The 24879-nt window shown below is 44.3% G+C and overlaps 2 protein-coding genes across 5 annotated transcripts in view; one reads left to right on the forward strand and one right to left on the reverse strand.

Moving 5' to 3' along the window:
- On the forward strand, positions 1 to 22478 carry GNL2 (G protein nucleolar 2). Of its 4 annotated transcripts, none has more exons than XM_073317914.1 (16): positions 1 to 180; positions 589 to 673; positions 1635 to 1729; positions 1941 to 2080; positions 5030 to 5214; positions 5941 to 6007; positions 7739 to 7897; positions 8436 to 8549; positions 9363 to 9491; positions 9871 to 9975; positions 10548 to 10706; positions 10893 to 11000; positions 12538 to 12965; positions 15353 to 15432; positions 16168 to 16265; positions 20598 to 22478. In XM_073317914.1, the coding sequence occupies exons 1-16, from the start codon at positions 117 to 119 to the stop codon at positions 20658 to 20660; spliced, it is 2079 nt and encodes a 692-aa protein (XP_073174015.1). In that variant the 5' UTR covers positions 1 to 116; the 3' UTR covers positions 20661 to 22478. The 4 variants fall into 4 exon arrangements, with proteins under 4 accessions (XP_073174015.1, XP_073174014.1, XP_073174016.1 ...); XM_073317913.1 differs by lacking the exon at positions 20598 to 22478 and adding an exon at positions 16419 to 16597; XM_073317915.1 differs by lacking the exons at positions 8436 to 8549; positions 20598 to 22478 and adding an exon at positions 16419 to 16597.
- The window catches only part of DNALI1 (dynein axonemal light intermediate chain 1), a 7067-nt gene continuing 2332 nt past the window's right edge, over positions 20145 to 24879 (reverse strand). The window contains exons 3-6 of the mRNA XM_073317918.1: positions 24117 to 24286; positions 22930 to 23108; positions 22322 to 22486; positions 20145 to 20506 (exon numbers count right to left, since the gene is read on the reverse strand). Of these exons, the coding sequence (XP_073174019.1) occupies positions 20471 to 20506; positions 22322 to 22486; positions 22930 to 23108; positions 24117 to 24286 (550 nt within the window). The 3' untranslated portion in view covers positions 20145 to 20470. The remainder of the gene's footprint in view (positions 20507 to 22321; positions 22487 to 22929; positions 23109 to 24116; positions 24287 to 24879) is intronic.

Raw genomic sequence — 24879 nt, forward strand, 5'->3', positions numbered from 1 at the left:
AAACACGTCCCGTCGCCGCCGGAAGTGCTCGTGTAGCTGCTTCCGGGTTTGCCGCAGCGCGTGGGGCGCCCGCCAGAGAAGCGAGACCCCGCGGCCCGAGACCCCCCGGCCTCAGCATGGTGAAGCCCCGCTACAAGGGCCGGAGCAGCATCAACCCGTCCCGCGCCAGCACCAACCCCGGTACCGGCCCCCCCCGGGACCCCCCCCGCCTCCTTCCCGGGACCCCCCCCCGCCCGCCCGTGCTATTTCCCTGCTCCTCCTCCTGCGGCCCTGGGCCCGGGCCCTCCCCCAGCATCTTCCCCACCCTCTGGGAGCTGTGCCACGACCCCCCCCCCCACACAACAGCCTCCTCCGGGATGCGACCCTCCCCCCGCGACCTTCCCTGTCTGTCCCCCCCCCCCCCCCGCAAGTCCCTCCCCCGGGCCCCCCCCGTGCTGTGCTGCGACCCTGCCATCTTCCCTGCCCCCCCCGTGACACGCTCCGCCATGCCCCCCCACCCCCACCCGTGCTGTGCCACAACCTTCCCCTTCCCCCCCCCCCCCAGGTTCTTCTCTCCTCCTCCTCCTTGACTCTGCCTTGTGTCTCCAGATCGGGTGCTGGGCGCCGGGGGGCACAATGTGCGGGACCGGGCAACCATCCGGCGGCTGAACATGTACCGGCAGAAGGAGCGCAGGTGAGGCTGGCAGCTGTCCAGGGCCTGAGCACGGGCCGGAGTGGCCCCTCCACAGTGGGCTGCCTCTTGGCTCATGGGGGTCCGCTGAGCCACCTCCCCTGGCTTGTAGCTGTGGGTGAGCCAGGGCAACGGGAATCCCAGCAGCCCCATCCTGCACATGCACTTGGGTCCAGAATAAAAATTTTCCCGGTGGCAGCCTTGGGTCGCCTGTTAGGTGCAGACCTGTGCCAGGAAGGGCCACCGCTCTCCTGCAACACTGGAGCCGGTGCAAGTCTTCTCCAGGTCTTCTAGGTGGTTCCCAACCCACCAACCTACGCACAATGTTATGGGGGTTGGCGGCACTTGTATAGCTTGCCATGCCCATAAAGACTCATTGATGATGCATGTTCGTGTCTCCCACCTGGGTGACCCAGATGTCTCCTAATCTGATTATGAGCCAATGGGCAGTTGTTTCCAGTTGTTCACCTATAGTGACAGGGGGAGCAAAGGTCTGTGTGTGCGCTCGTTCCATTGGCTCTGGCACGTACGGCCAAACATAACGGCTCCATCCAAATATGCCCTGTGCCATAAAACTGACTGCCTAAAGCCTGACGTCATATCCCTTGTTCAGTAAACTGAGCAGGTTTAGGTCTGGTCAGTACTTGGATGGCAGACTGAGATCCTGGTCACACAGGGCCCTGTGGCATGTTTGCAAGAATAACCCTGGCATCTTGGCCAAATTCCAGTGTGGGTAAGGATATGCTGGCTGACCTAAATTCTCTTGTTGTCTCAGCTATATAAATTATTCTGCCCTTCCAAACAGTGCTGTTGCTGGTTGTGTATACAGTGTTTGTTTGCTTAGGGCCTTTCATTCAGACAAACCACAAGGTATTCGTATTGTCTTGGGAAGAGTGAACTGTGACCCTTGTTATGTGTCTCTGCTGCTCATGTACTTACACAAGCTCTCATTTTTCTCTCTTAGAAACAATCGTGGTAAAGTGATTAGGCCTCTGCAGTACCAGTCCACAGTGGCACCAGGCACAGTGGCAAGAGTGGAACCAAATATTAAATGGTTTGGTGAGTGTTTCTACCGCGTGACTCAGCGAGGTTAAAATAATGGTCACTCAGATGTTCTAAGGTTTGACTGTGCCTCTATCCAGTGAAACCATCTGTTTTTCTCCCTGGTATTTTCAGCTCCAGACAGAGCATTAGCGCATCACTTGGTTTGTGTGCCCTGTGCCCAATGTGGGGGACCTGTGAAGGTGCAATGTTTGTTTTTCTATACCAGGAAATACTCGTGTGATCAAGCAGTCGTCTCTGCAGAAATTCCAAGAGGAAATGGAGACTGTTATGAAGGATCCGTACAAAGTGGTCATGAAGCAAAGCAAGGTGCCGATGTCCCTTCTCCATGATCGAATTAGACCTCATGTGAGTATCTCTCATTTCCTCACACGAAAGACCAGTTCGGATAGTTCTGGGCAGGAGCCTTAGTTCCTAGGGTTATTTTCTGGAGTCATTTATGAATGGTCCTGTTGTATCTGTTCAGTTTGGTGAAGAACTGTATGGTGTCCTCTAGGGGCAGACTTGATTCCCTCATTTGATGTCACTGTCTCTTCTCTGGTAGAAGAAGGATGGATGCAGCTCTCTTGGGTGCCTGTTAATGCCACTGTGTCAGCCTGAAGGAATCACTGAGTTATCTTAGGTTTCGTAGCCGCTTACTATCCTTGGCTGTGGTCTTATAAGCTAAGCAGTGTATCAACCTGTGAGTACTTGGGTGGGAGAGTACAAGATGCTGCAGAAAAAGTTGGTGCTGACTCCCGATATGTCTACACTTTGAACTGGGAGTCTGACGCTTCCCAGGGATACCCAGGCCTGTGAGGCACCTCACTACCACCTGCTCTTAGCGTGAGGGAGCCTTGTCTGTGCTTGCTGGGGGTCAGCTCCCTAACTCCACAGGCAACACAAGCACTTTCCTCTCAGTCTATGCACGCTTCGCCATCTCTTTGCAGGTTAGCGATAGATACGCTCCCACTCTTGAGTCCTCTGGGCATCCCCCTAGAGTTCCCAGCCCCTGATCTACTGAACACTCACAGAATTCCCAGATCCTCTGCTCCCAAAGAAACAGTACTCCCTAGCTTACCAGTTACACTCTGGATCACAGCTCTGCTTAACACACAGCACTTAGGTTATTTTATAGAGAAAGCAAAATATAAGTGTATTTAACTGAACAGAGATTCAAATGACAGCAAGCAGAAATATTGGAAACAAAGGGTTAATTATAAATTAATTACCCTGTTCTAGAGCCTAAACTTCACTAACAAGATGCCCTCTTGTCTAATAAGGTATTGGTTACCACAAGTCCTTATCATAGCTTTTTTTCCAGCCAGGATGGCTGAGACCCTCTTTTCATAAGCTTGTCTCCCCAGATGAAGGATGCCAGGGCATCTTTCTGCACCCCTAGATATATTAGACCACTCCTTTGTTCTTCACCTGTAAACAGGGTCCTTGGATGGGACCTACTTAACCACCTACTTCAGGATAATCTGTATCTTAATTGGTCTTGGTCTCTAAAGGCTTGGATTTTATTGAAAAAAGAAAAGGAGGACTTGTGGCACCTTAGAGACTAACCAACTTATTTGAGCATAAGCTTTCGTGAGCTACAGCTCACTTCATCGGATGCTCATGAAAGCTTATGCTCAAATAAATTGGTTAGTCTCTAAGGTGCCACAAGTACTCCTTTTCTTTTTGCGAATACAGACTAACACGGCTGTTACTCTGAAACCGGATTTTATTGAGGCTCTACAGAGTTAATTGCTTAACTTGCCATGGACCTGTAAGTAACGCATCCTGGGTGAGCACTCCCACCTGTGCATTGAGGCTCCAAAATCTTATTCCTTTAACAAATCTGTTTGTCAGAGCTGGCTGGGCTGTGACACTTCTACTATTCATGAAACAGCGAAATAGCCTGATATTTGGTAAGACACATTTCCCATGCCTTGCAGAGTAGTTACTAGCAGCATTCCTGTTAGTAGAAGACTTTTAACCAGACACACACATCAAACAAGTTCAAAGCATTTTCCTCTTAGTACAAAATAGAAATTAAGGCATAGTTATCGCTTCATGTTCAGTCAGCTACAGAGAGTACATCAGTACCCCCTATTCTGCTTTTCAGTACCCCCGAAATTATCCTGTTTAAATGTAGCTCTGGAATCCTGCTTATGAGCAGGCAAAGGTGGTTGTAATGTTGGGTGTCTTGGTCTGATGACTGGTGAGAGTGTGGCTCTGTTCTGAGTGAGAAGGCCTGACTCTGGGTTTTCATCAGGCTGCTTGTTTGCCCTTGAATATCCTCTGTGGTTCGCAGTTGATGTACTGTGAACTCAGACTGTAGCTAGCAGTACTTTGAGTGGGTTACTGCGCTGGAATATTTCCCAGGGACTGGGAAGATTTATAAAATGAATATGAATGAAATAAAGCAAGTGTATTAGCTGTGTGTAACCAGTAAGAAGGTCTGTATTATCCATTGGGACTTTTGGCAGGAAATTTGCCTGAAAGCAGTTTGTGTTAAAGTGCCAGGATAGGATTGGCTGTGGCAATTTGTTCCCGTGCCATCTCTGGTTCTGGTGCTTGTGATGGCACAAGTGACAGCCTGACAATGAGTTCTTGAGGATGCTGGTCTCACCCTGCTTGCCTCCTGTTGTATGACAGATCCTGAGTCAAAAATTCCTGTGCATATAACCTTCTTTCAGGCACATCAAGTTTTAGTTAGGATCAAGTTTCTTTTATCACATCTAGGTTATTATTTTGGACTCTTGCTAGATGTTTTCATATGAAGACTTTCCATGTGCATCTAATAAAATTTTTACCTAAATTAAGGGAAATGTTATCTGAAACTAAAATGCACATTAAAAATGAGTGATTCTTTCTATCCATGAAGTAGATTCATTTCTAAGAAAACTTTGGCATTTGTAGCTGGTCTAAAATAAAAACTACGAATTTGAGCATGATTATTCTTGACAAAATTTGTGAATTTGGCGAGATTTGTGCACTTGTTAGAAAAACAAAGGACTGATCAAAGATAACAGTTTTAATTTTCATCATTGTTGTCTTAATTATATTTGACTAAGTTTATAATAAAAGAAATGAAACACAGTTCTTTGGCAAGTGTAACATCATTTTTATTGGCTTTCCTTTTTATTAAACAGCTATTCTTGTATTTCTCAAAGGGAGTTAAAAAAAAAAAATTTAACTCATCCAGAAAATGCATACAACTCTTCTTGTGACAGGCTCTTTGGAACTGAACTCAGCCTTGGTATGTTTTGAGCCATGGCAAAGTTAAAGCATGTTTTTATTACTTTTTACCAACCTATCTTCCCTCAGAATTCCAAAGTCCACATTCTTGACACAGAAACTTTTGAAACGACCTTTGGCCCCAAATCGCAAAGGAAAAGACCAAATCTTTCTGCAAGTGATGTGCAGTCTCTTCTGGAGAATGCTGAGGTCTCCGCAGGGACCTATGACAGGGGCAAGGACCGAGACCTGGTGATGGAAGATACTGGAGTGAGGTAAAAAGCAGGGAGGAGTTAGTTACGGTCAGTGTTTAAATTCCCTAAGAGCCACGCATATTTTAGTTTTACCCGGAAAATGTCCCCTGTGCTACTAGTACTGTACACCTTTTGGGCAGGGCCTACAGAATATGAGAGGCTGAGGGGAGCTAGACTATTTAAGGTGTCCAACGTGGTCAGTATTTGACTTGGATTTTTTTCTCTTGCCATCTGTGTGCCTGCATAGTTAACCTAGTGGTTGCTTCCATATGCATGTACCCTCAAGTGTAATTCATGATGTGTGGCATCTCTGAATATCTACCAAGGGTGTCTTGAGATTAACAGGAGCCCAGTAAAAAGAAAAGGAGGACTTGTGGCACCTTAGAGACTAACCCATTTATTTGAGCATGAGCTTCCGTGAGCTACAGCTCACTTCATCTTATGCTCAAATAAATTGGTTAGTCTCTAAGGTGCCACAAGTCCTCCTTTTCTTTTTGCGAATACAGACTAACATGGCTGTTGCTCTGAAAGGAGCCCAGTAGGTGCACAAATACAGGCATATGAAAAGATATATCTGTTTGAACCTCTTTATAGGTATTCTTTCTGCATATTCCTAGGCTGATCAGGACTGTGTATAACCCAAGTATTTGTCACTTTGGCCTCATCTCCTGCGAGTGCAGATGGCATCAGAGAATGCATCCTCCAGGTATTTCAGCTGCTGACATGTGTTTGATATCCACATCTTAGGGATGAAGCACGAGAGGAGATCTACAAGAAGGGACAGTCCAAAAGAATCTGGGGTGAGCTTTACAAAGTAAGTGTAATCATGTAGAAGTTGAGAGAGACTCATACATTTGAATTCCCACGACTTGCTCATGGGAGGTGATTTTTAAATTGGTGATCACTCAGCCAAAGGCAACAGCACACAAGCCTGCACAAACTAGTAACTCCATAGAGCAATGATTGGGATGGCTCTGTGAAGACCCTTTTTGTTGATGGGGCTGGACTGTAAAACCAAGTGTGGGCATAGTGGCATTCCCTTCTTTTTCTTAACATATGTACAACATGCCTCACTTGGCAAGTGACTAGAATTTATCACCAAACTTGGTCTGCTGGTTGGATCATTAGATTCCCCGGCCCGGGCACTGATGAGGAGCGTGATATGAACGTCGATCCATATCCCTCAGCATTTCCATGGTTAAAGCTCACTGGAACCATAAAATAGGTGATGGTTTCCCTTATAAGGAAGGGTGGCAGGTATATTGCTTGCCTGCCTGCTCTCTTGTCAGCCTGTTCAAGAATCTAATTTGAAACTTGACCCCTCTTAACCCCGAGGTCTGGTACCACTGTGCAACAGCAACTAGAACATGGGAGAAGAAAGGTGTAAACGGATAGGGATTCCCACAGTCTTCACTCAGACTGACCTTGAATCTTGAACTCCTACCTCAAGGGGACACACATCTCATGTAAGCATACAACCTAGTGGGTGACTGTCAGGGTTAAGGCACAAACCTTCCCTGGGTCTTCACTACAGATAAACCATTCAGACTATGTCAAGGTTGTTTAGCCTAAAACATCAAATTCTGGTATTTTGACAGGGTTTCCTCTGGAAGGCTCTGACCTTCAGCTCCCTCTGAGTCACATTGACTGCTCGAGGAACGGGAAACAGCCAAAGCTAGAGTGGTAACAGGAACAGATGTGCATCCTCTTACTGCTAGACTAACGTGATGTTGCTCTGAGTTTCTAAATGCAGCTTATAACCTGTACAGCCACCTCTCCACTTAGAGACCTTGTAAAAGTGCTGAGAATGATAAAGCAACCTGAATGGATTTCAATTAAATGGGTACCAAAAATGCAAGAAATAGATGTGAAACAAATTCACTTGGTCTGAATCAAGCCATAAAATGACTTCTCCCTGCTGCAGGTGGTTAGCTGACTTCACATTCCCCTTGTTTCTTGTGTGTGAAAATTGATTCAAGAAACATTTTTTGCATCATGATCACCGATAAAATGGTAGCAGTGATTCTGGAATGTGCCTGCTGGAACTGCATTTGTACTCCATTCAAGGTTTTACTAGTGCCCCTGCTGTGAAACAATTGCTCTTCAACTCCACTGATTGCTGGAAACAGTGCCAGTAAAGGAACATGATCAGGTGGCCTAGGCTCCACATTTAGGTGTAGAGTTTTACAAAACCAAAGTGACTCTCTCCTAGTTTACGCAGAGTCATTTTAATTCTGTTTATTAAGGTGATTAATTAGAGCCTTTCTCTGGAGTGTTTGCAACCAAACTGCCACAGCTTCGTCCTTGCACACAGGAAGCCAGTGACAGTCTATGGACACAGAGTAACTTCACTGTCCACCACAGCTTCAGTGGGGAAAGTAAACACCTTGGATGTTAGTCTGTTTGACGAACGGAAGGGATAGTGCGAGCTGCACATTGAGTGGGGGAAAATATAAGTTTTTTTTTAGCTTGCCCATTTCCCCTTAAAAGTGCTGCATTAGCTTTCAGCATGAGGGTCCAAACTCCTCTCTCCATGGATTTTCAGGTGATCGATTCGTCTGATGTTATTGTGCAAGTTCTTGATGCTAGAGATCCCTTCGGGACTCGTTCCCCGCATGTCGAATCTTACCTCAAAAAGGAGAAACCATGGAAACATCTCATTTTCGTCTTGAACAAATGTGACCTTGTCCCTACTTGGGCCACCGTGAGTACTGTCCTTCCTGCAGTGCCTTCGTTTTTCTTTGGGGGTGTTTGTAGCCTATGCCCTGGTGCAAGTGTCAGCCCTCATGCCGCAGGGTACAATGTAACTGTGGTCAGTGGGAGCTCCTCTAGGACTTCCTGCCGTCAGAGTAACAGTTACACTGCAAATGCTCCCATGTTTTGCTTAGCTGATCAACAGTCACCAGCCACAAACTCTTTACTTCCTTCGGCTGATTGTAACAGTTCAGCTTTTTTCTCGCGAGTATGCTAAGTGTTAGCCCTCTTAAGAGCTAGCCTGTTTTATATTGTTCAGCAAATTGGATTTAGCTAGCAATGGAAGGTTTTTGGAGCATTGTCTTGCATGTATAAAATGGAAGGCAAAGCATTTACTGTAGCGTTTGAGAAACAATTCAAAGATCTTTGAATTAGCAGTTTCCTTAGCCAATTCCTTAGACAGTCCTGTGATCAGGCTAAGTTGCTGCACTTGTTTTTCTGGGTCTGTAGCATGACCCTCCTTGCTCAGCACTGTGCTTTCTCTCTAGAAACGCTGGGTTGCAATCCTCTCCCAGGATTATCCAACACTTGCTTTCCACGCCAGTCTCACAAATCCCTTTGGCAAAGGAGCCTTCATACAGCTGTTACGGCAGTTCGGAAAGGTATATAACAGGTTTTGGGGTTTTTTTCTCTAAGTTGCTGGGCTTCAGGGTGGAACATGTCTTTCTGCAGCAGCCTAGACACTGGGCTATCCATGTCAGTGGCTGACTCTATCTGTGAAAAGCCCTTCTTTGGGAAGTGATTGGAACGCGTTCCCTGTTTATTGGGAGTTATTGAGAAATGTGCAACACAACCCAGCCAGGCTCAAAACCCAGTCTGACCAGATACATACTAGTTAATTGGTGTTGTCTCGAGGTCACCCAGTAAACTCCCATTAATACTACTTAGGAACACATGAGCATGTAGAAGGGAAGAATGTACTTGTGAAGCTCATTTATGCCCTGCAAACAGGTACTATCCCATGAAGATGCTGCCACTTTGAAGTATTCATCTTCCTGAGAGAAACAAGTCAACAGAATAGTTTCCTTTGTAGAGGACTGATTTCCTCTCGAGTCCCACATCTGTGTCTATCTTGTTGACAGATTCCTATTTATATTTGTTTCTCAACCTAAGTGCTTTTCAACTTAAGACATCAATGAGTAACTTCATAGCAGCTGAAAAATTCTGACTCTTCAAACAAAAGTTATGGAATATTTCCTTCAACGCTTCAAATCAGCTCTTAGAAGGCCTGCTAGCTGCAATAAATTTCTCTTATTAGAGGGACCCAGTTCCTTGTGATCAGGTTTGCGTTGGGACTGAATTTGCTCTTCATTTCTAAGAGGAGAGGAATTGCTGAGAATTCACATTTTGGAATTTTAATAGCAACCATGCATTTCTCTACAAGGCATTCATAAATGTGTGTGATTTCTTAACAGTTGCACACAGACAAGAAACAGATCAGTGTGGGCTTCATTGGCTATCCAAATGTTGGCAAGAGCTCAGTGATTAATACGTTACGATCCAAGAAGGTCTGCAACGTGGCCCCCATTGCTGGTGAAACAAAGGTAGGTAGGCAGGCAGGCCATGAAAGAACCTTGGTCTTTGGGCAGGTAAGAGTTCCTAGACACAGAATATAAACTTAATCCCTGGGGCAAACCATGGGCTTGAATTTATGCAAAAATACATGGACATTAGTGTTACGACCTGGTCCAGTCCTCCTGTCTGAACGAACACCATCTTGTGATGGGATCCAACCTCTTGAATCCCACATAATGCTCAGCTTCCTGGCGCTGGGCAATAGCTGGTCACTGTCCTTAACTCTGGGTCTCTCGGTCCCTCAGGTTCGTAAATTGCAGTGCCTGTTTTAAGGGTAACCTTAAAAATGCAGACTCCAGGGCTGCTTGTGGAGAAGGGTAAAGCAGGGTGCCTGTCGGTCTCTTGCAGGTCTGGCAGTACGTCACCTTGATGCGGCGAATCTTCCTCATTGACTGCCCAGGTGTAGTTTATCCCTCGGAGGACTCAGAAACTGACGTTGTACTGAAGGGAGTGGTGAGTGTCTGCTGAGAATGCTGCAAAGGCCCGTTTCTCTGCTGCTGATGCAGGTGGTTTGGAGAGATTTTAACACTGACTTCCCTCACCCCAGGGACAACTTGTGATCTGTACGTATGGTAAACTTCAGAATGGGGATGAGGCTGCGGGCAGTAATCGTGCTCTTTGGCCCGACCATAGGATGGAGTAGGGTTCCGGGAGCCGAAGCAGTGCGCACACATGATATCTTACTTAACGTACAGAGTAAAGGGAAGTTTTACACATTTAAAGTGAACCTGGGTGTCTTGGGGCGTGGGGTGGGGTGTAAAGTTTGACCCTTCATTAGAATCTCTGCATTGCTTGGGACACTGTAGAACTTCTGCAGTATTAGAGCATAACGAAGAGCTGCCTTTCCCTTTAATATCAAGCTAGAAGAGTTTCCATTGTGGGTGGGAGGAAGAAGTTGGAGAGGAATTGCTGAGGCTGAAATCAGTTTGCAGCTGTGCTTGCCCAGAGCATCTGAGCCTTTGAATTCTGTCTGACCCACAGTGAAGCTCAGAGGGGCTGGCTCTCTATTTCCCCCTCATTTTTAGGTTCAAGTTGAAAAAATAAAGAGCCCTGAAGACCATATCAGTGCAGTGCTCGAAAGAGCGAAGCCAGAGTACATCAGCAAGACGTACAAAATTGATACCTGGAAAAATGCAGAGGATTTCCTTGAGAAGCTAGCCTTCAGGACTGGAAAACTGTTAAAGGTGAGCCAGATTAAAACACTGTCTGCATTTTCACAGCTCTGTGTAACCTCAGGTGAGTGAGGAGTGTTTGAGTGAAGTCCCACATTATACACGGGGAATTCAAATCGCCAAGCTCCGGTGAGATGAGGTGAAGCGGGTACATTTGCCCTTGTGAGTGCAGACACAAATCATTACTGTCTATTCCAGGGTGGAGAACCTGACATGCAGACTGTGAGCAAAATGGTCCTCAACGACTGGCAGAGGGGCCGTATACCATTCTTCGTTAAACCACCAAATGCAGAGCCAGTGCCTCAGGTGAGAACACTTACTTCCATTCCTGCAGACGTGGTAACCCATTTCCCATTTGCACACCATTTCTTAGCAGCTTCACTAGCGTAGCTGAGGAAGGTTTTCCCTTAGTGTTTCAGGTAATGCTCATTTGAATTCATTAAACAGAGAGAGAACACAGCAAGAATGCAGCAGTGTCCTGACTGGTTATTTTAGCTGTTTTGTGTTGGCTAACATGCAGACATTTCAGTAACTTTCACAGTATTAACTGGTGTTTAATTTGGGTGGCAAATAAATTCTCTTTTCCAAAGAGATGATTGGAAATTTGTTATCATGAAACTTGTGCACAGCATTAGGGTTTGTTTTGTAGTAGGTCTAACCATTCAGGACCATGGCCCCTCTCTTCCCTCTCTCTGGTTCACCAAGGGCATCCACCCTTAGGCCCTGGCCATCACTTCTCTTAGCTGGAGACCTGCATCTCTCCCTTCTGACCAGGGTATTTCCAGGTTGTACTGTTCCCTGCCTACACTGTCAATTCCCCGTGTCTAAGCAGGCCTGCTCTGCTTTTCTCCTCAGAGGCAATAAACAGCGTAATTGTCCACAGTTAAGTTACCACCCAGCTCTTTCTAAGCAAGCACACTTATTGTTAAGATAAAAGAGAAAACACATAAACTACAGAGAAAACACATAAACAATAAACGAACCTACAAGTATGCTAATAAGCTCACCAGAGATCACACCAACTCCAGTAAGGGCTCTGGCAGGTGATCAGTCCTTCAAACTCCACATGGGTTTTTCTGGGGCCACACATTCATAACAGGTGTTGACTCAGAACAAGCACCCCCATGGGTCTGTGAGTCACAGCTCTATACAGTTTGGGACTTGGATCTGTGAATAAGTGATTCTGACAACGGGCTCCTTTTCAGGGCGAAGCTTCAAATGGCTGATTTCTTGTCTAACCAAAGGGGTTACATGTGCATACGCCTCCCCTTAGAGGTTTCCTGGGAAACCCACTTAACTTTGAAAGTTCACTTTGTTTCAGATGGTCCTTTTGAAGCTCTTATCTGATGTGTAGCACATGAATTACTTATTCAGTAGTTCCTGAATTGCAGAGACTCTTGGATTGTTTCCAGCTTTTGCCACTCAGTAGCAACTGTGGATATTTTACCACGAATGTTTTTTTAAGGGATTGCATTATGGCCAGTCCCAGTTCATAGCCCTGTGACCCCTGATGGAGTTTCTGGAATTATGTGCGCTCTTTCAGGATTATTTGTTTTTTGAGAAATGTAAGTGAATGTGAATTGCTGTGATACATAAAGGACAGAGGGTCCATTCTGTAGGATGTGGTAACTGATGGCAAATTATTTGAAGATACTAATTGTTTCTGAGTCAATTTACTGGCCCAGCTTCTTCCTACCCTACCTGAGACTATGGCGGTACAACAAGGCACATGGCTGATTTGGTACAGATTGTTGGTGGTCAAAGTGTATTTGAATGTTTAAGATCTTGCCTGTAGGTGAAATGCCTGTGGTGCAAGTCTCACCTTTCTTCCTCTTGTTTATAGCCCTCATCTTCCTTAGAAGTAGCTGCGGTGCCAAGCCAAGCTGACAGTGACGAGCAGAGCTCAGAGGCTGTTGCTTCGAACACAGAGTCGATAGGGGAAGAGGAGAACAAAGCAAACGCAGAAATGAAGCAACTCATGTCTCACGTCCGGCAGAACTTTGGGAAGATTAATGTAGCAACTCAGTTCTTGGAAGAAGATCTGGTTCCTGTAGATATGTCAGATATTAACACGATGGACAGTGATCCTTCTGGAGGAGAGGAGGAGGAGGAAGAAGAACAGCAGCAAAATTTAGCTGAGGATGACTCCAACTCCCATGGAGAAGGTGCCAGGGAGGGCCCCAAGGCAGTTATTAAGGTTTTGGAGGAAAAGATTGCAAAATACAAAAAATTCCTGGACAAAGCCAAAGCCAAGAGATTCTCAGCAATAAGGTACTGGACTCTCTTCAGTTTTGAGAGTAAAAAATTGTACAGGAGAAGAGACTGGGCTGAATTCAGTCCTATTATTGGGTTCACTGAATCACATTTCAGCTGCTTCCCTGTGTGTTAGAATTTCTGTTCTGGGCCAATATATTCACCTTAATTGAATGATCTTCTCTTGGAACCAAACATCTACTTAGCTGAACTTTGAATGAGGCATATTTATCATCTTAAAAACATCTAATGCTCTGACATTTATGGAAAAACAGCTTCTTGTGCTGTCATGAGTGAGTTAGTATTCTGTTTCTGCCAGCCTGGGCTGATACATGTTCTTTCAAAGCATTTAGTTTGCTCCATGCTCACTTCTTTAGCTCTCCGGACGGAGATGAGCCAGTGGAAAAGCCATAGTTTGCCTCATTTTGGTGTCCTTAATCAAAGGCCCTTAGAATCACTGAACTATACCACATAGCGAATCTAGAACCAGTTACCCTGAGATCTTGCTTGATCTTTGATGTAGTGAGGCCAGCGGTTGTAGCTTGATGCATCATCTGGACATGCATGCATCCCTGAGATCTGGCTGGCGGATACTGCTGGCCCAGTTTGGGCATAACTGGGTCTGCATGGATAGTTGGAGATCTCCCACCAACTTTGTGCAGGACAAAAAGGATGGGGACCCGGCAGGGTTGGCAATTTCCCAGAAAAAATTGTTTAGGACAGAGCTCTGGTAAATACTGGTTTCAACCCAATTAAAACCAGGAAACTGGTAAAAAATAAAATTATTAAAATATACTCATGAAAATTACTGAAAAATATTTAGCAATTTGATAAGTTTTGCAATGCATATAGAAAACTGAAATGAGTTGTGACATTTTCCTTGAGAAAATACTGAGCCAAATGCACAGACATTCCAGTGTTTAGTACTATATTACATGTATCCGTATTATACTCACTGCAGTTTTACTCTTTATTTGTAAACCCTAAATTAATCTCTGAATCTGCTGCCTTAAGTAACCACCATTTCAGTGTGTAACTAAAACTAAGTGTAATGTGGTTTGCAGTAACAAAACAGTTTTTAAACCAGAAAATGCCTTGAACTGGGATTAACTAGCTTTTGCTGGGGCAGTAGAAACCACCTCTGGTCCATACCATGCCCTCCCTGGTACTAGGGATGACTTTTTCACTCTCCTTGCACTGCACAAGCCATGGAGACCAGATTATTTGAGCATCTATTTCCTGAACGTGACTGAAGCTTATGGCTTTGCTGGTATTCTATGGGGGAGTTCCCAGAGCTGCTAATGGAGTCCCTTCATAGAATCATAGAAATGTAGGACTGGAAGGGACCTCAGTAGGGGGTCATCTAGTCCAGTCTCCTGCACTGAGGCAGGATTAAGTCATATCTAGACCAGTGGTTCTCAAAACCGGCCCGCCACTTGTTCAGGGAAAGTCCCTGACAGGCCAGGCCAGTTTGTTTACCTGCTGCATCCACAGGTTCGGCCGATCGCAGCTCCCACTGGCCGCGGTTCGCTGCTCCAGGCCAATGGGGGCTGCAGAAAGCGGCACGGGCCAAGGGATGTGCTGGCTGCCCTTCCCGCAGCCCCCATTGGCCTGGAACTGCAAACCACGGCCAGTGGAAGCCGCGATCGGCTGACCCTGTGGACGCAGCAGGTAAACAAACTGGCCCGGCCCGCCAGGGCCTTTCCCTGAACAAGTGGCGGACTGGCTTTGAGAACCACTGATCTAGACCATCTTTGACAGGCGTTTGTCTAACGTATTCTTAAAAACCTAACAGGGATTCCACAACCTCCCCAGGTAATTTGTTCCAGTGCTTAACTACCTAACATAAGGTTTTCCTAAAGTCTAACCTAAATTTCCCTTGCTGCTATTTAAGCCTGTTTTTTGTTGTCCTGTCCTCAGTGGTTAAGAACAATTTATCACCCTCCTCTTTATAACCACATTTTACGTACTTGAAAACTGTTATCTTGTCCCCCTTAGTCTTCTCTGGACTAAACAAACCTGATATTTTCAATATTTCCTCGTAGGTCATGTTTTCTAGACCTTTAATCATTTTTGTTGCTCTCTCATGTTACTGTCTTCATGATTTTCATGCATGCAGATGAGTTTGGATAAGTTAGACTATCTGTCAAGAATGGACTTTCTAGGTCTTAGCAAGAGGGCTGAGGAGGGCTCCCAGCAAAGCCATATGACCTTGTACAAGTTTCAGGTATCTTGCAGACTTCTTTGAATTGTTAATAAGATTGTGGTTTTAGAACTGGCTTTTTGCTGAGCACCATGGGTACTGTTTGTCTATATGTAGGAGAGGCCTATAGAAAAGGTGGTATCATGGTGCTGTTTAGGGCTAGCACAATCCCATAAAAATGTCTCTGCTTTATCTGTTGCAGAATCCCCAGAGGGCTCAGTGAAAAGGTATTCACAACATCTGAGCAGAAGTCTGAAGAAACCAAAGAACCAGAGGCCAGAGGTAACATGAAAAGGTCTAGGGATGCCCCAGGTCTTAGCACAGAAACTCCAAGCAATGGGGGCATTTACTGCTAGTCTCTGGGGCGAGTTTCTTCTTTCCCTAAAACTATTTAAAATTTGCTGATGAGCTAATATGACTTGATGGCTCCCTGCAAAGCTGTAGGTTGTTCTTGTTTCAGAGCTCTCACCTGTTTGTCCAGATTGTAAAGTGTTCTGCCCCCTCTAGCTATGTGAATGAGGGCCAAGGGGTGGTGTAAGAGTCCTGGTGTTTCAGGCATGCAGGGGGGTGATGGACAGCTCACATAGCACTCCCTGTACTGAGCAATAGTCCTGGCCCAGCAGTTTCCCTTCCCAGGGAAACGTGGTGAGGCTTGATCTGATGGCATCCAAGATCCTGTTTCCCTTGGAGTCACCACTGAGCGGGCTCAGTTTGCGAGGTTTGAAACCAGCAGATGGGGATTTGACTCTGACACTATGGGTGTGCAGTGGAGTTGTCCCATTAGATAGAATCTTGCACAGTGCTTTGAAAATTTGCCCTTAATAGCAGCTTTTATCATATCAAATGTCAAACAGTTCTCTGACAAAACAGACCCCATGTATTACAAATGTGTCTTGGGCAACTCTGGCACTGTTCCATGTGCTGAAAGGCAGGATTGGCATGGAGCCAGCTCCCTTGACCTATGCGAACAGAGGTCAGTGCTGGAAGGTGTCTTACTGTTTAAAATACTGCTCTTAGGGTGCACAAAAAAGGGAAAGAAAAGGAAAGCACAAGAGGATGAGGAGGAGGATGCCCTTCAGGGTAAAAAGCCTTGTAAGAAGCTTACATCCAAAGAAGTAAGTGTTACCACCTCTAATTCCAGCTGCAGAGGGCAGGGAGTGGAAGCTTTGGCTCCTTCCAGATACCTCAGCTTCTTGCATGTAAAAGGTGGTGGGCGATGCACAGTGCAGTGTGTTAGTTTTACAAAGTGTGACTGCATCTCTTTGCAGAGGAGAAGAGCTGAGAGGCAGCAGCATACCAAGAAAGTTGGGGTCCGATACTACGAAACTCACAATGTGAAAAATAAGAACAGGAACAAGAAGAAAAGTGACTCAGAGGGACAGAGCTCAAAACACAAGAAATTTAAACATAAGCAATAACTGGGGCTCTTATTAAATTTAACATTAAACCAGTGCCTCTAGATAAAATTTTTTTCTTCATGTACGACTTGCATTTCTAAATTCAAAGCCCAGCCATGTGTCTTGGCACAGTGATAGATGAACATAAGAATGGCCTTACTGAGTCAGACCAAAGGTCCATCCAGCCCAGTATCCTGTCTTCCAGCTGTGGCCAATGTCAGGTGCCCCAGAGGGAATGAAAGGAACAGGGAATCATCAAGTGATCCATCCTGTCACCATTCCCAGCATCTGGCAAACAGAGGCTAGCTACCATCCCTGCTCATCCTGGCTAACAGTCATTGATGGACCTGTCCTCCATGAAATTATCTAGTTCTTTTGTGAACCCTGTTATGGTTTTGGCCTTCACAACAGCCTCTGGCAAAGAGTTCCACAGACTGACTGTGCATTGTGTGAAGAAATACTTTGTTTTGTTTGTTTTAAATCTGTTGCCTACTAATTTGGCGACCCCTAGCTCGTGTTATGCGAGAGCAAACACTTACTTATTAACGTTCTTCACACCAGTCATGATTTTATAGACTATCATATCCCCCCCTTAGTCATCTCTTTTCCATGCTGAAAAGACCCAGTCATATTAATCTCTCCTCATATGGAAACTGTTCCATGCCCCTAATGATTTTTGTTGCCCTTTTCTGAACCTTTTCCAATTCCAATAGATCTTTTTTGAGATGGGGCGACCACATCTGCACGCAGGATTCAACATGTGGTTGTACCATGGATTTATATAGAAGCAACATGGCATCACATTTGCTTCATGGTCTCAATGTGCATAAAAAGCATTCAAATGAGTACATGGTATTCCCACAATGGCACTGCATAAAAGTGGCTAATGTTAGTCCATGCTGTGATCTAGCACCAAATTAAAACCTAGAACCATAATTACAAAATCCTTTTGGAGAAGGGGTGACTTGAGTTAGGAGCTGCAGCTTGCTGGATAGGCAGCAGTCTGTAAACATCACAGGGTTGGAATAGTGGAAGCGATTGCTTGAATTCATGCCAGAGGTTCAGCCTTTTACCTCATTTGAGTTTAGCCGTGTATTCAAGACAAATAGTGCCTCCAGCTTCATTACCTGCCACTTACTCTGCTAGCCATCTCTCTGTATCACGAAACAACTGCACAATTAGGCACTCTTCAGTGCAACTGCTTGCTAAGAGACCTGGGGGACAGGGAAGGAAGGGCTATGGCAGACGAAGAGACACTGGAAATGTGTGTCTGGGGCAGGGGTCATTCACAGGGCTTCGAGCCTCTTAACTGTTTTTAATTAGATGAATTTTATTAAGGGCCATGTTTGTCATGGGATTTGAAGCAGGAGCAGTACTTATGTTCTAGTGCCTTTGTCAGAATAAGGTGCTGTTTTCCAGAGTAACAAATTATCAGGCCCCTGGAAATGGCAGTAATGGGAATCCTTATTGGAAATCAGAGACATGGCATAAAGTTACGTTGTGAACTTGGGAATTCTCACCTGTGCATGTGTGAGTTTATCTTGCTGGGAGTTCTAATCACTGCTAAACCAAACACTCGTCCACTTCATTGGATATTTGGCCATCCACAATTCTTGAGCATCCAACTGAGACATGCCTTGGAAGTGTTCTTGTGTCTTTGGAGCTATAGAATCACTGAGTCCTGCTCTTACTTAAAATGAATCCCTTGTCTTAATTCCTTACTTGAGTGAGTAACCACTTTGCAGCTTGTCAGGACCATTGAGCCCTAACAGTGATTTTGGCAAAGGAATGAGCCTGGGATAAATTAAGTTTCAGGCTGAAAATGAGCAAGGGAAAACTGAAGCAGTAACAGGAAACACTGTTTTTTTAGGTATTCACAAAATGGAAGTCTCTGGAGGAGACTAAAGTCTAAGTCCCTCAAAATTTCTTCTTTTCTGGATATTAGAGTCCAAGATAATGGAAAAAAGGATGCAGCCCTCCTTTGCAATAACTTTCCCTATGCTGTGAAAACAGAAGCTGCGAATTATGACTTAAATGACTGTTACCCTATGATCCTTTTCATTCCTCATCAGCTGAACAGAGTACAGCTGGTAGTACCAAAACGTAGGCTGAAACTTGCTTCAGCAGCTACTGTCACAAAGCTCTTTAGAAAGTCTTTCTGCAGATTCTGAAAATGAGCTTTTCTGACTCCAATTCATGACTTAAAATGAGTCATCTTTCAACAATATCTAGTTGTATAGAACATGCTAGTTATGCAAGTGCTACAAGTGAAGATTTCAGTCACTCTTGTTAAGACAACTTGTGCTTGGATGAGCCCCACGCTCCCTTTTTGCAATGATATTAAGTCCAGATTAATTTTTAATGTTGAATTAATTCAAGGTGCACTGGGAATAACAATTACTATTTTTAGAGGATTTTGGTATGGCGAACAGTAGCTTTCTCCTCTGAACTCTACTTTCCTAATAAATTACTTCCCTCTTCAGTTAACAGTAGAACAAAAACCTATACAACTGCATGGGAAATGGCTTTTAAGTTTTCTTTAGTGAAGTGTCTAGTATCTGGTTCTGAGTGGTACACAGCAAAGAGACTTTTAGGCCTCAAGTTGAGTGGTTCTCAACCAGGGGTCCAAGGCCCCATGGGGGGCCACAAACAGGTTTCATGGGGTCCGCCAAGCAAGGCCAGCATTAGACTTGCTGTTTCTCCTCTCGTATACAGAGTTGCATGTGCAGAAGGTGTCACTACCAGAGTTTCTAGGAAAGAAATGCAGTTGCAGCAGGCAGTGAGAAAAGAGCACCCCCTTGGCTGGATGGTTGGGGATTACGTAGGTGTTCTTCTGCTGAAGCGAACTGAGGACACCAAGTGATCACACTTTTGGTTGGGTGGGCAATGTGGTAATCGTGCATGTTTAACACTAGTGATGAACTATAAACAGAATAGTAAAGAGAACTCAGGGTTGGAACCAAGCTGGGCTCTGTGCCATAACAAGGTTCCAAGAATTTAACCTTCCATTGGGGTAGATATGGCCCTTGCTAGGAAAGGCAGAAAATGCACCGAAACCTGCCATTCCTTAACTAAGACCAGCACTTTTAAATGGTCAGAGTGCCCCACCAACTGCCTGTTGAACACTGGAGCCAAAGGTACCCAGTTGCATTCTGTCCTGTTTTATAAATTTTTATTCCAGGGAGGTACATGTGATGTATGCTAGAGCTCAGCAGGAAGTACAGCATGTCAGAGACATGCACTGAAAATAGTGAGATGTGGGATGCATTATACAGTAGCAATGAAGGTGCTGGGCCAGACAAGTGACTGGGATGAGGAAAAGCAGGCTAGCAATGTTACAGCATCTTTCCCACACATACAGCTCAGAAGAGCAGAAAGCAGGCTGGCCCCTTACCATTCACATCCAGCCGTACTGGCAGTTGTACAGCTTAATAGAAAGCTCAGGAGTCTGGACCTGCTTCCACCCCAGAAACAAAATACACTCATTTTAGCAGAATGAGTATTTGAATGGTACACTCCATTTGATATTAGTCCAATGCTTTGTGTATGGTACTTCTGAAATCTGTACAGCATCTAACAGATCTAGAGAGGCAGAAGTGCTAATGTAAAAAAAGTTTATTAAAAATAGTATGACCTTAACAGTGATAGGTTAGAGAATCACAGAGGCAAATCCCAGACATGTTCAGCATACAAAGAGCTGGATGCTGAAAAGTCACTGAAAATGAGGTCACAGTAATTAGCAAAACATTTTAATCTATTAGACTAGGGAAGGGGAGAAGGAATACAATTGCAATGTTTCTAGTTACTTTAAGTGTAGAAATCAGGATCACTTTATGAAGGAGACAGACCTGGGTCACTAACCACAACGGCCTTGCTGAGAGAAAGATTTCATGAGTTCTTCCTGCAGGGCCCCACAAGGAAATCTACTTCTTTGGTGCAATGATGCCTTCAAGTTGGGCCTGAAAGACAAACAACTCATTAAGTTCACTAGACTCAATCTACACCCCCACCCACCATTGCTGAAAGGTGACAGTTTTCCATTGTTTCCAGATCGAGGATGCTAGGAAGTTATTTGAATACTCCAGCGGAACCAGGCCAGGATTTTTCTCCTGATTATTTCATTCCTTACTCCATGTTTTATAAATTAGTTTGTTTCATTCTTGGAACAGATGTGTTGCATTATAAGAAGAAAACTAAAAGTTGGTCTTGGTTCTATTCAGTGAAAGACCCATTTTATAACGTAAAGTACTGAAAATGAAATTAAATAAAAGTTGCTGAAAAAGTGGTTTGTTCTCGGATTTCAGGCTGTATTATGCTTGCTAAATTAAACACTTGGCTCTCAGGGTTTGGAATGCAAGCTCTGACTCAGAGACAAAAGTATCTGGGAACTGCAAATTTTTCAGTCACAGAGACAACTTGACGCCCAAGTCCTGGATAAAAGAACTTGCTACTAATGCACAGGGAGCTTGTACTGTATGTAACTTCCAGTACTTAAATCAACAAAATAAGTGGTAGCAATTGTAAGTGTACAGCTCTTTATAAATACTTCTGGCTCAGGAAAGGAATATGGATTTGGTAGCAGCATATCTTTGGTCTAATGGCTACCCCATTCTGTGGCCTAAGACTCTGCAAGGTGGTCTGAAACTAACATTATCTGAGGAAGTCTTGAGTGTAAATGTGATAAAGTCAAAGATAAGGAAAGTAGCTCTGAGTGCTAAGTAAAGAGATTTAGTTCTGGCCAGGAAGGTTCTGGGTTGCTTTAAATAGATATTTTTACCACAAGCATGAAGTAACTTTTCAACAGCAAAGAAAGACATGTTATCCTGGGATCAGCTAACACAAACCCTGCTTCCATCAAATTAAATATTTTTGGCCTGGAGAAGCATCTTAATTGCCAAAGCCAGGGTGCTTTGTTTTAGAGTGAGAGTTACTCCTTCTGTCTCAGAGAACTAGACTGCCGTGATCCACATGTATCAACCAGCGAAGCACAGCCCTTGGAAGAGTTATTTTGACGTATTCTGGCTCCAGGAGACAGCACTAGCAGACAACTGGAGAAGTACTACTAGTTACAATACAGTAGTTATGCTTTAATCTGACCAAAGCAAATGCTTCCTGCCTTAGGAACCCAGTTAGTAAAGCTCACGAAAGCTTATGCTCAAATAAGTTGGTTAGTCTCTAGGGTGCCACAAGTCCTCCTTTTCTTTTAGTTAATAATGTGTCACTGCCATTTACTATCTGTAATTCTACTGCACAACAGGAGAGAGAGACGGGAAGCTCCCAGAAAATGTAGTGATATTGCCAACGAGTTCCCCTAAAGATTGAGATTCCAATGCAGCTGAAGACATGTGGTTATAAAAAATTAGGGGTTCACAGAATCAGCCCATGTGACAGGTTCAGATTCAAGTTTCTTCCAAACAATTACTTTGCCCTCTACTGGAAACCCACACATTTAAATTTGTAACAAAAGACCTATCCAAAAGTTCTTCAACTAAATCCCAAAGTTGCCTCTGACCCACAAGCAAGCTGTGAAGGTCAGCAGGTGGATAGGATATTATACTGACACATGAAGAGAAGTGTAATAATGTGTCAGTATAATAATGCCTGCATCTGTAATTTTCACTCCATGCATCTGAAGAAGTGGGTTTTTTACCCACAAAAGCTTATGCCCAAATAAATATTAGTCTTAAAGGTGCCACCAGACTCCCTGTTGTTTACAAAGCAAATATTTCAGTTGTTTTCCTACTAAGACATTGCCATCAGGGTTTTTTACTAACCTTCAACTGCTGATTAGTTCGTTTCAAGAACTGCACCTCTTCACCATGTTTCTTCTCCTCTACTTGCCGCCTTTCACTTTCACGTTTTTCAATAGCTTCGCATTTAGCTTTCTGCTCATTCACTTGTCTTTCCAACTCTCGCTTTTCATCTTCTAATTCTGCAATCTTTTAAAGAACATAGATATGCCCGACATTCATTGCTATGTTTGTGAAATACAATGAAGATATAAGTTATGCATTTTACAGTCTTTGAAGAATAAAAATGATAATAGCCAATTTATCCATTAAAAAGCAGCCTCAGGGAATCAGCAAGATGTGTGTTTTGATGATCTGTACTGCCACCCAGTGGAACTAGAAAGTTAAAAAAAAATCTAAATGGCATACTTTGAACGAGTTTATTGATGAAATCAGAAAATGACTCAAATGTGAGTAGTGGAGCTGAGTGAAAAATGGTGAAGGTTTTGTTGGTTGATTTTGTTTGCAAAAAATTGTCAGAAAGCTCTACTAGATATGTGAGAAAATATGATCTGCTGAGCCAGCATGAGGAAGATAAGAGACATTTGTGTGCCAGATCACAGGTACATTATGAAGTTATCAGCCCCACTTACTCTCTTTTCCATGTCAGATTTGCCCTGCTCAGCCTGTAATGCCTTCCTCATACCAAAGGCAACACTGCTCTCATACAGTGTCTGATAGGCAGCGATGGTCATTCGGATTTCATCTCTGACTCGAAGCAGCAACAGTCCCCGCTCTGCACAGTTAATCGTAACCTCACGGATAAGTTCATCTTTAAATAAAAAGGGCATAACAGTAAAGATAGAGGGAAAATGTTTTACATAAGTATCAAGACAAACATTTTGACATGGGCCAGTGTGCCTGGCAAGGTAATTATGGCCATGACATTTGAGGTGTTCAAGGCAAGGCAGTGTAGACCTGAAGCTTCCTATTGCTAAGGAATTACAAATCAATTATATTAATAAGAATTCTCTCTAAACCAGTGGCTGGTATCTTCCTCCAGCCTCCGGAGTTGGTCTGTAGCAGCTGGAGGACTAGCATAGTGTCACCAAGATGTTTAATAATTTAAGATGAATTAATTTAGTTACTGGAGTATGATCTAAGTGTGGTTGGATGAATCTTTCCCTCCCATGCAAATATACAACAAATCCCAGCTTACTCTTCAATGCTCTGTTGCCACAGTAACACCTCCTCAGTGTCAGCTTGTATATAGATTTTTTTTTAAAATATTGTTCTGTATAAAAGCTGACACTAAGAGGAACCCCAGTTGCAACAGGAGTGCTTCATCTATACATGGTAGTGAGAGATGCTAGAGTGACAGACTGGGCAGCCTCAAGAGGGCAAGTACAGTATGTTTAATAACAGTGCAAGCTTCCCACATGCACTGTCTCCTGCCAGTGTGCCTCAACCCTGCCCTGTAGGACCCATTTAGGCTGAAAGAGGAAAATTTCTCTTTAGATTTCTCTTTCTTTCTAGAATGTACGTCCATTCTAACCTTGGGTTCTTTGCTGAGACTTCGCACAGAGCCCTACTTGTGTTAATTCTGATGTCGATCTCTGCACCAGGAACTGAACCGAGATCAACAGGTCATCAAACAGGCATGGGATGGTAATGATTCTCATTCCCTATTGACTGGGGTAGACTGGAACCCGTACACCTTAGATGAAAGTCTCTATTTCCCATTCCCTATGTCCTGAGCTATTCAGAAACTTCAGGTGTTTTAGTATCATTCAAATAAGCCTTTTGCTATGATTTCTGGGACCTGGATGTATTCACTAACCAAAGCATTGTGAGTAGAGTTCCCTGCGGACAGGACAAATCCCAGTTTCTCGAGCCTGTCTTTGCTGTAGTTTGAGATCCAGCTCTTCCTGCAGATGAACTACATCCATTCGGGTACTGGGAGTGGTGGACACCTGCTGAATCCATAGCTGATTGTCTTCCACCCATTCTCTGCATCACAAAAGCAGCACAGCTTAGTTTGTTAGCCATATTCATTGCTTTCATCATAGCTTCACTGCCAATAACAAGCATTGACTGCTATCAGCAACAACCTAGGAGCTGCCTCTGGATATGGTTTGATCAAGCATATGCTTGAGCACTGATTTCCACCACAGACTGAAAGAATCCCATTTTTTGTTCACAGAAGTGTGCAATACAAGCATTCTCTCCACCCTCCACAGTCATTACAACTGAGAGACAATGTCAGCACAGCTTCCGATCACTGCCCTGATCCTTAAACAAATGCTGCCTTCACATCTTTCATTATCCCTGCTGAACTGGCATGTCAACAGCAGAGGGAGCGCCGGCGTTTTACACATGCATGTACACTTCTCTAGTTACAAACTATAGAAATGATCCCTGAAAGTAGTCTAGCAAGGCAGGAACTTTTAGCTACACAACACTTGGATGACAGCAAACATGGCTAACTGCACACTACACAACCATCAAGCAAGACACAAGACTTAAAAACGCTTGGGGACTGCTGATTTGTGTCTGATACTACGTCAGGAAAAAAATTTGGATTATATTACTTTAAAAACTGA

The sequence above is a fragment of the Lepidochelys kempii genome, chromosome 19, assembly GCF_965140265.1.
Source record: "Lepidochelys kempii isolate rLepKem1 chromosome 19, rLepKem1.hap2, whole genome shotgun sequence".
In the NCBI taxonomy this organism is placed as follows: domain Eukaryota; kingdom Metazoa; phylum Chordata; order Testudines; family Cheloniidae; genus Lepidochelys; species Lepidochelys kempii.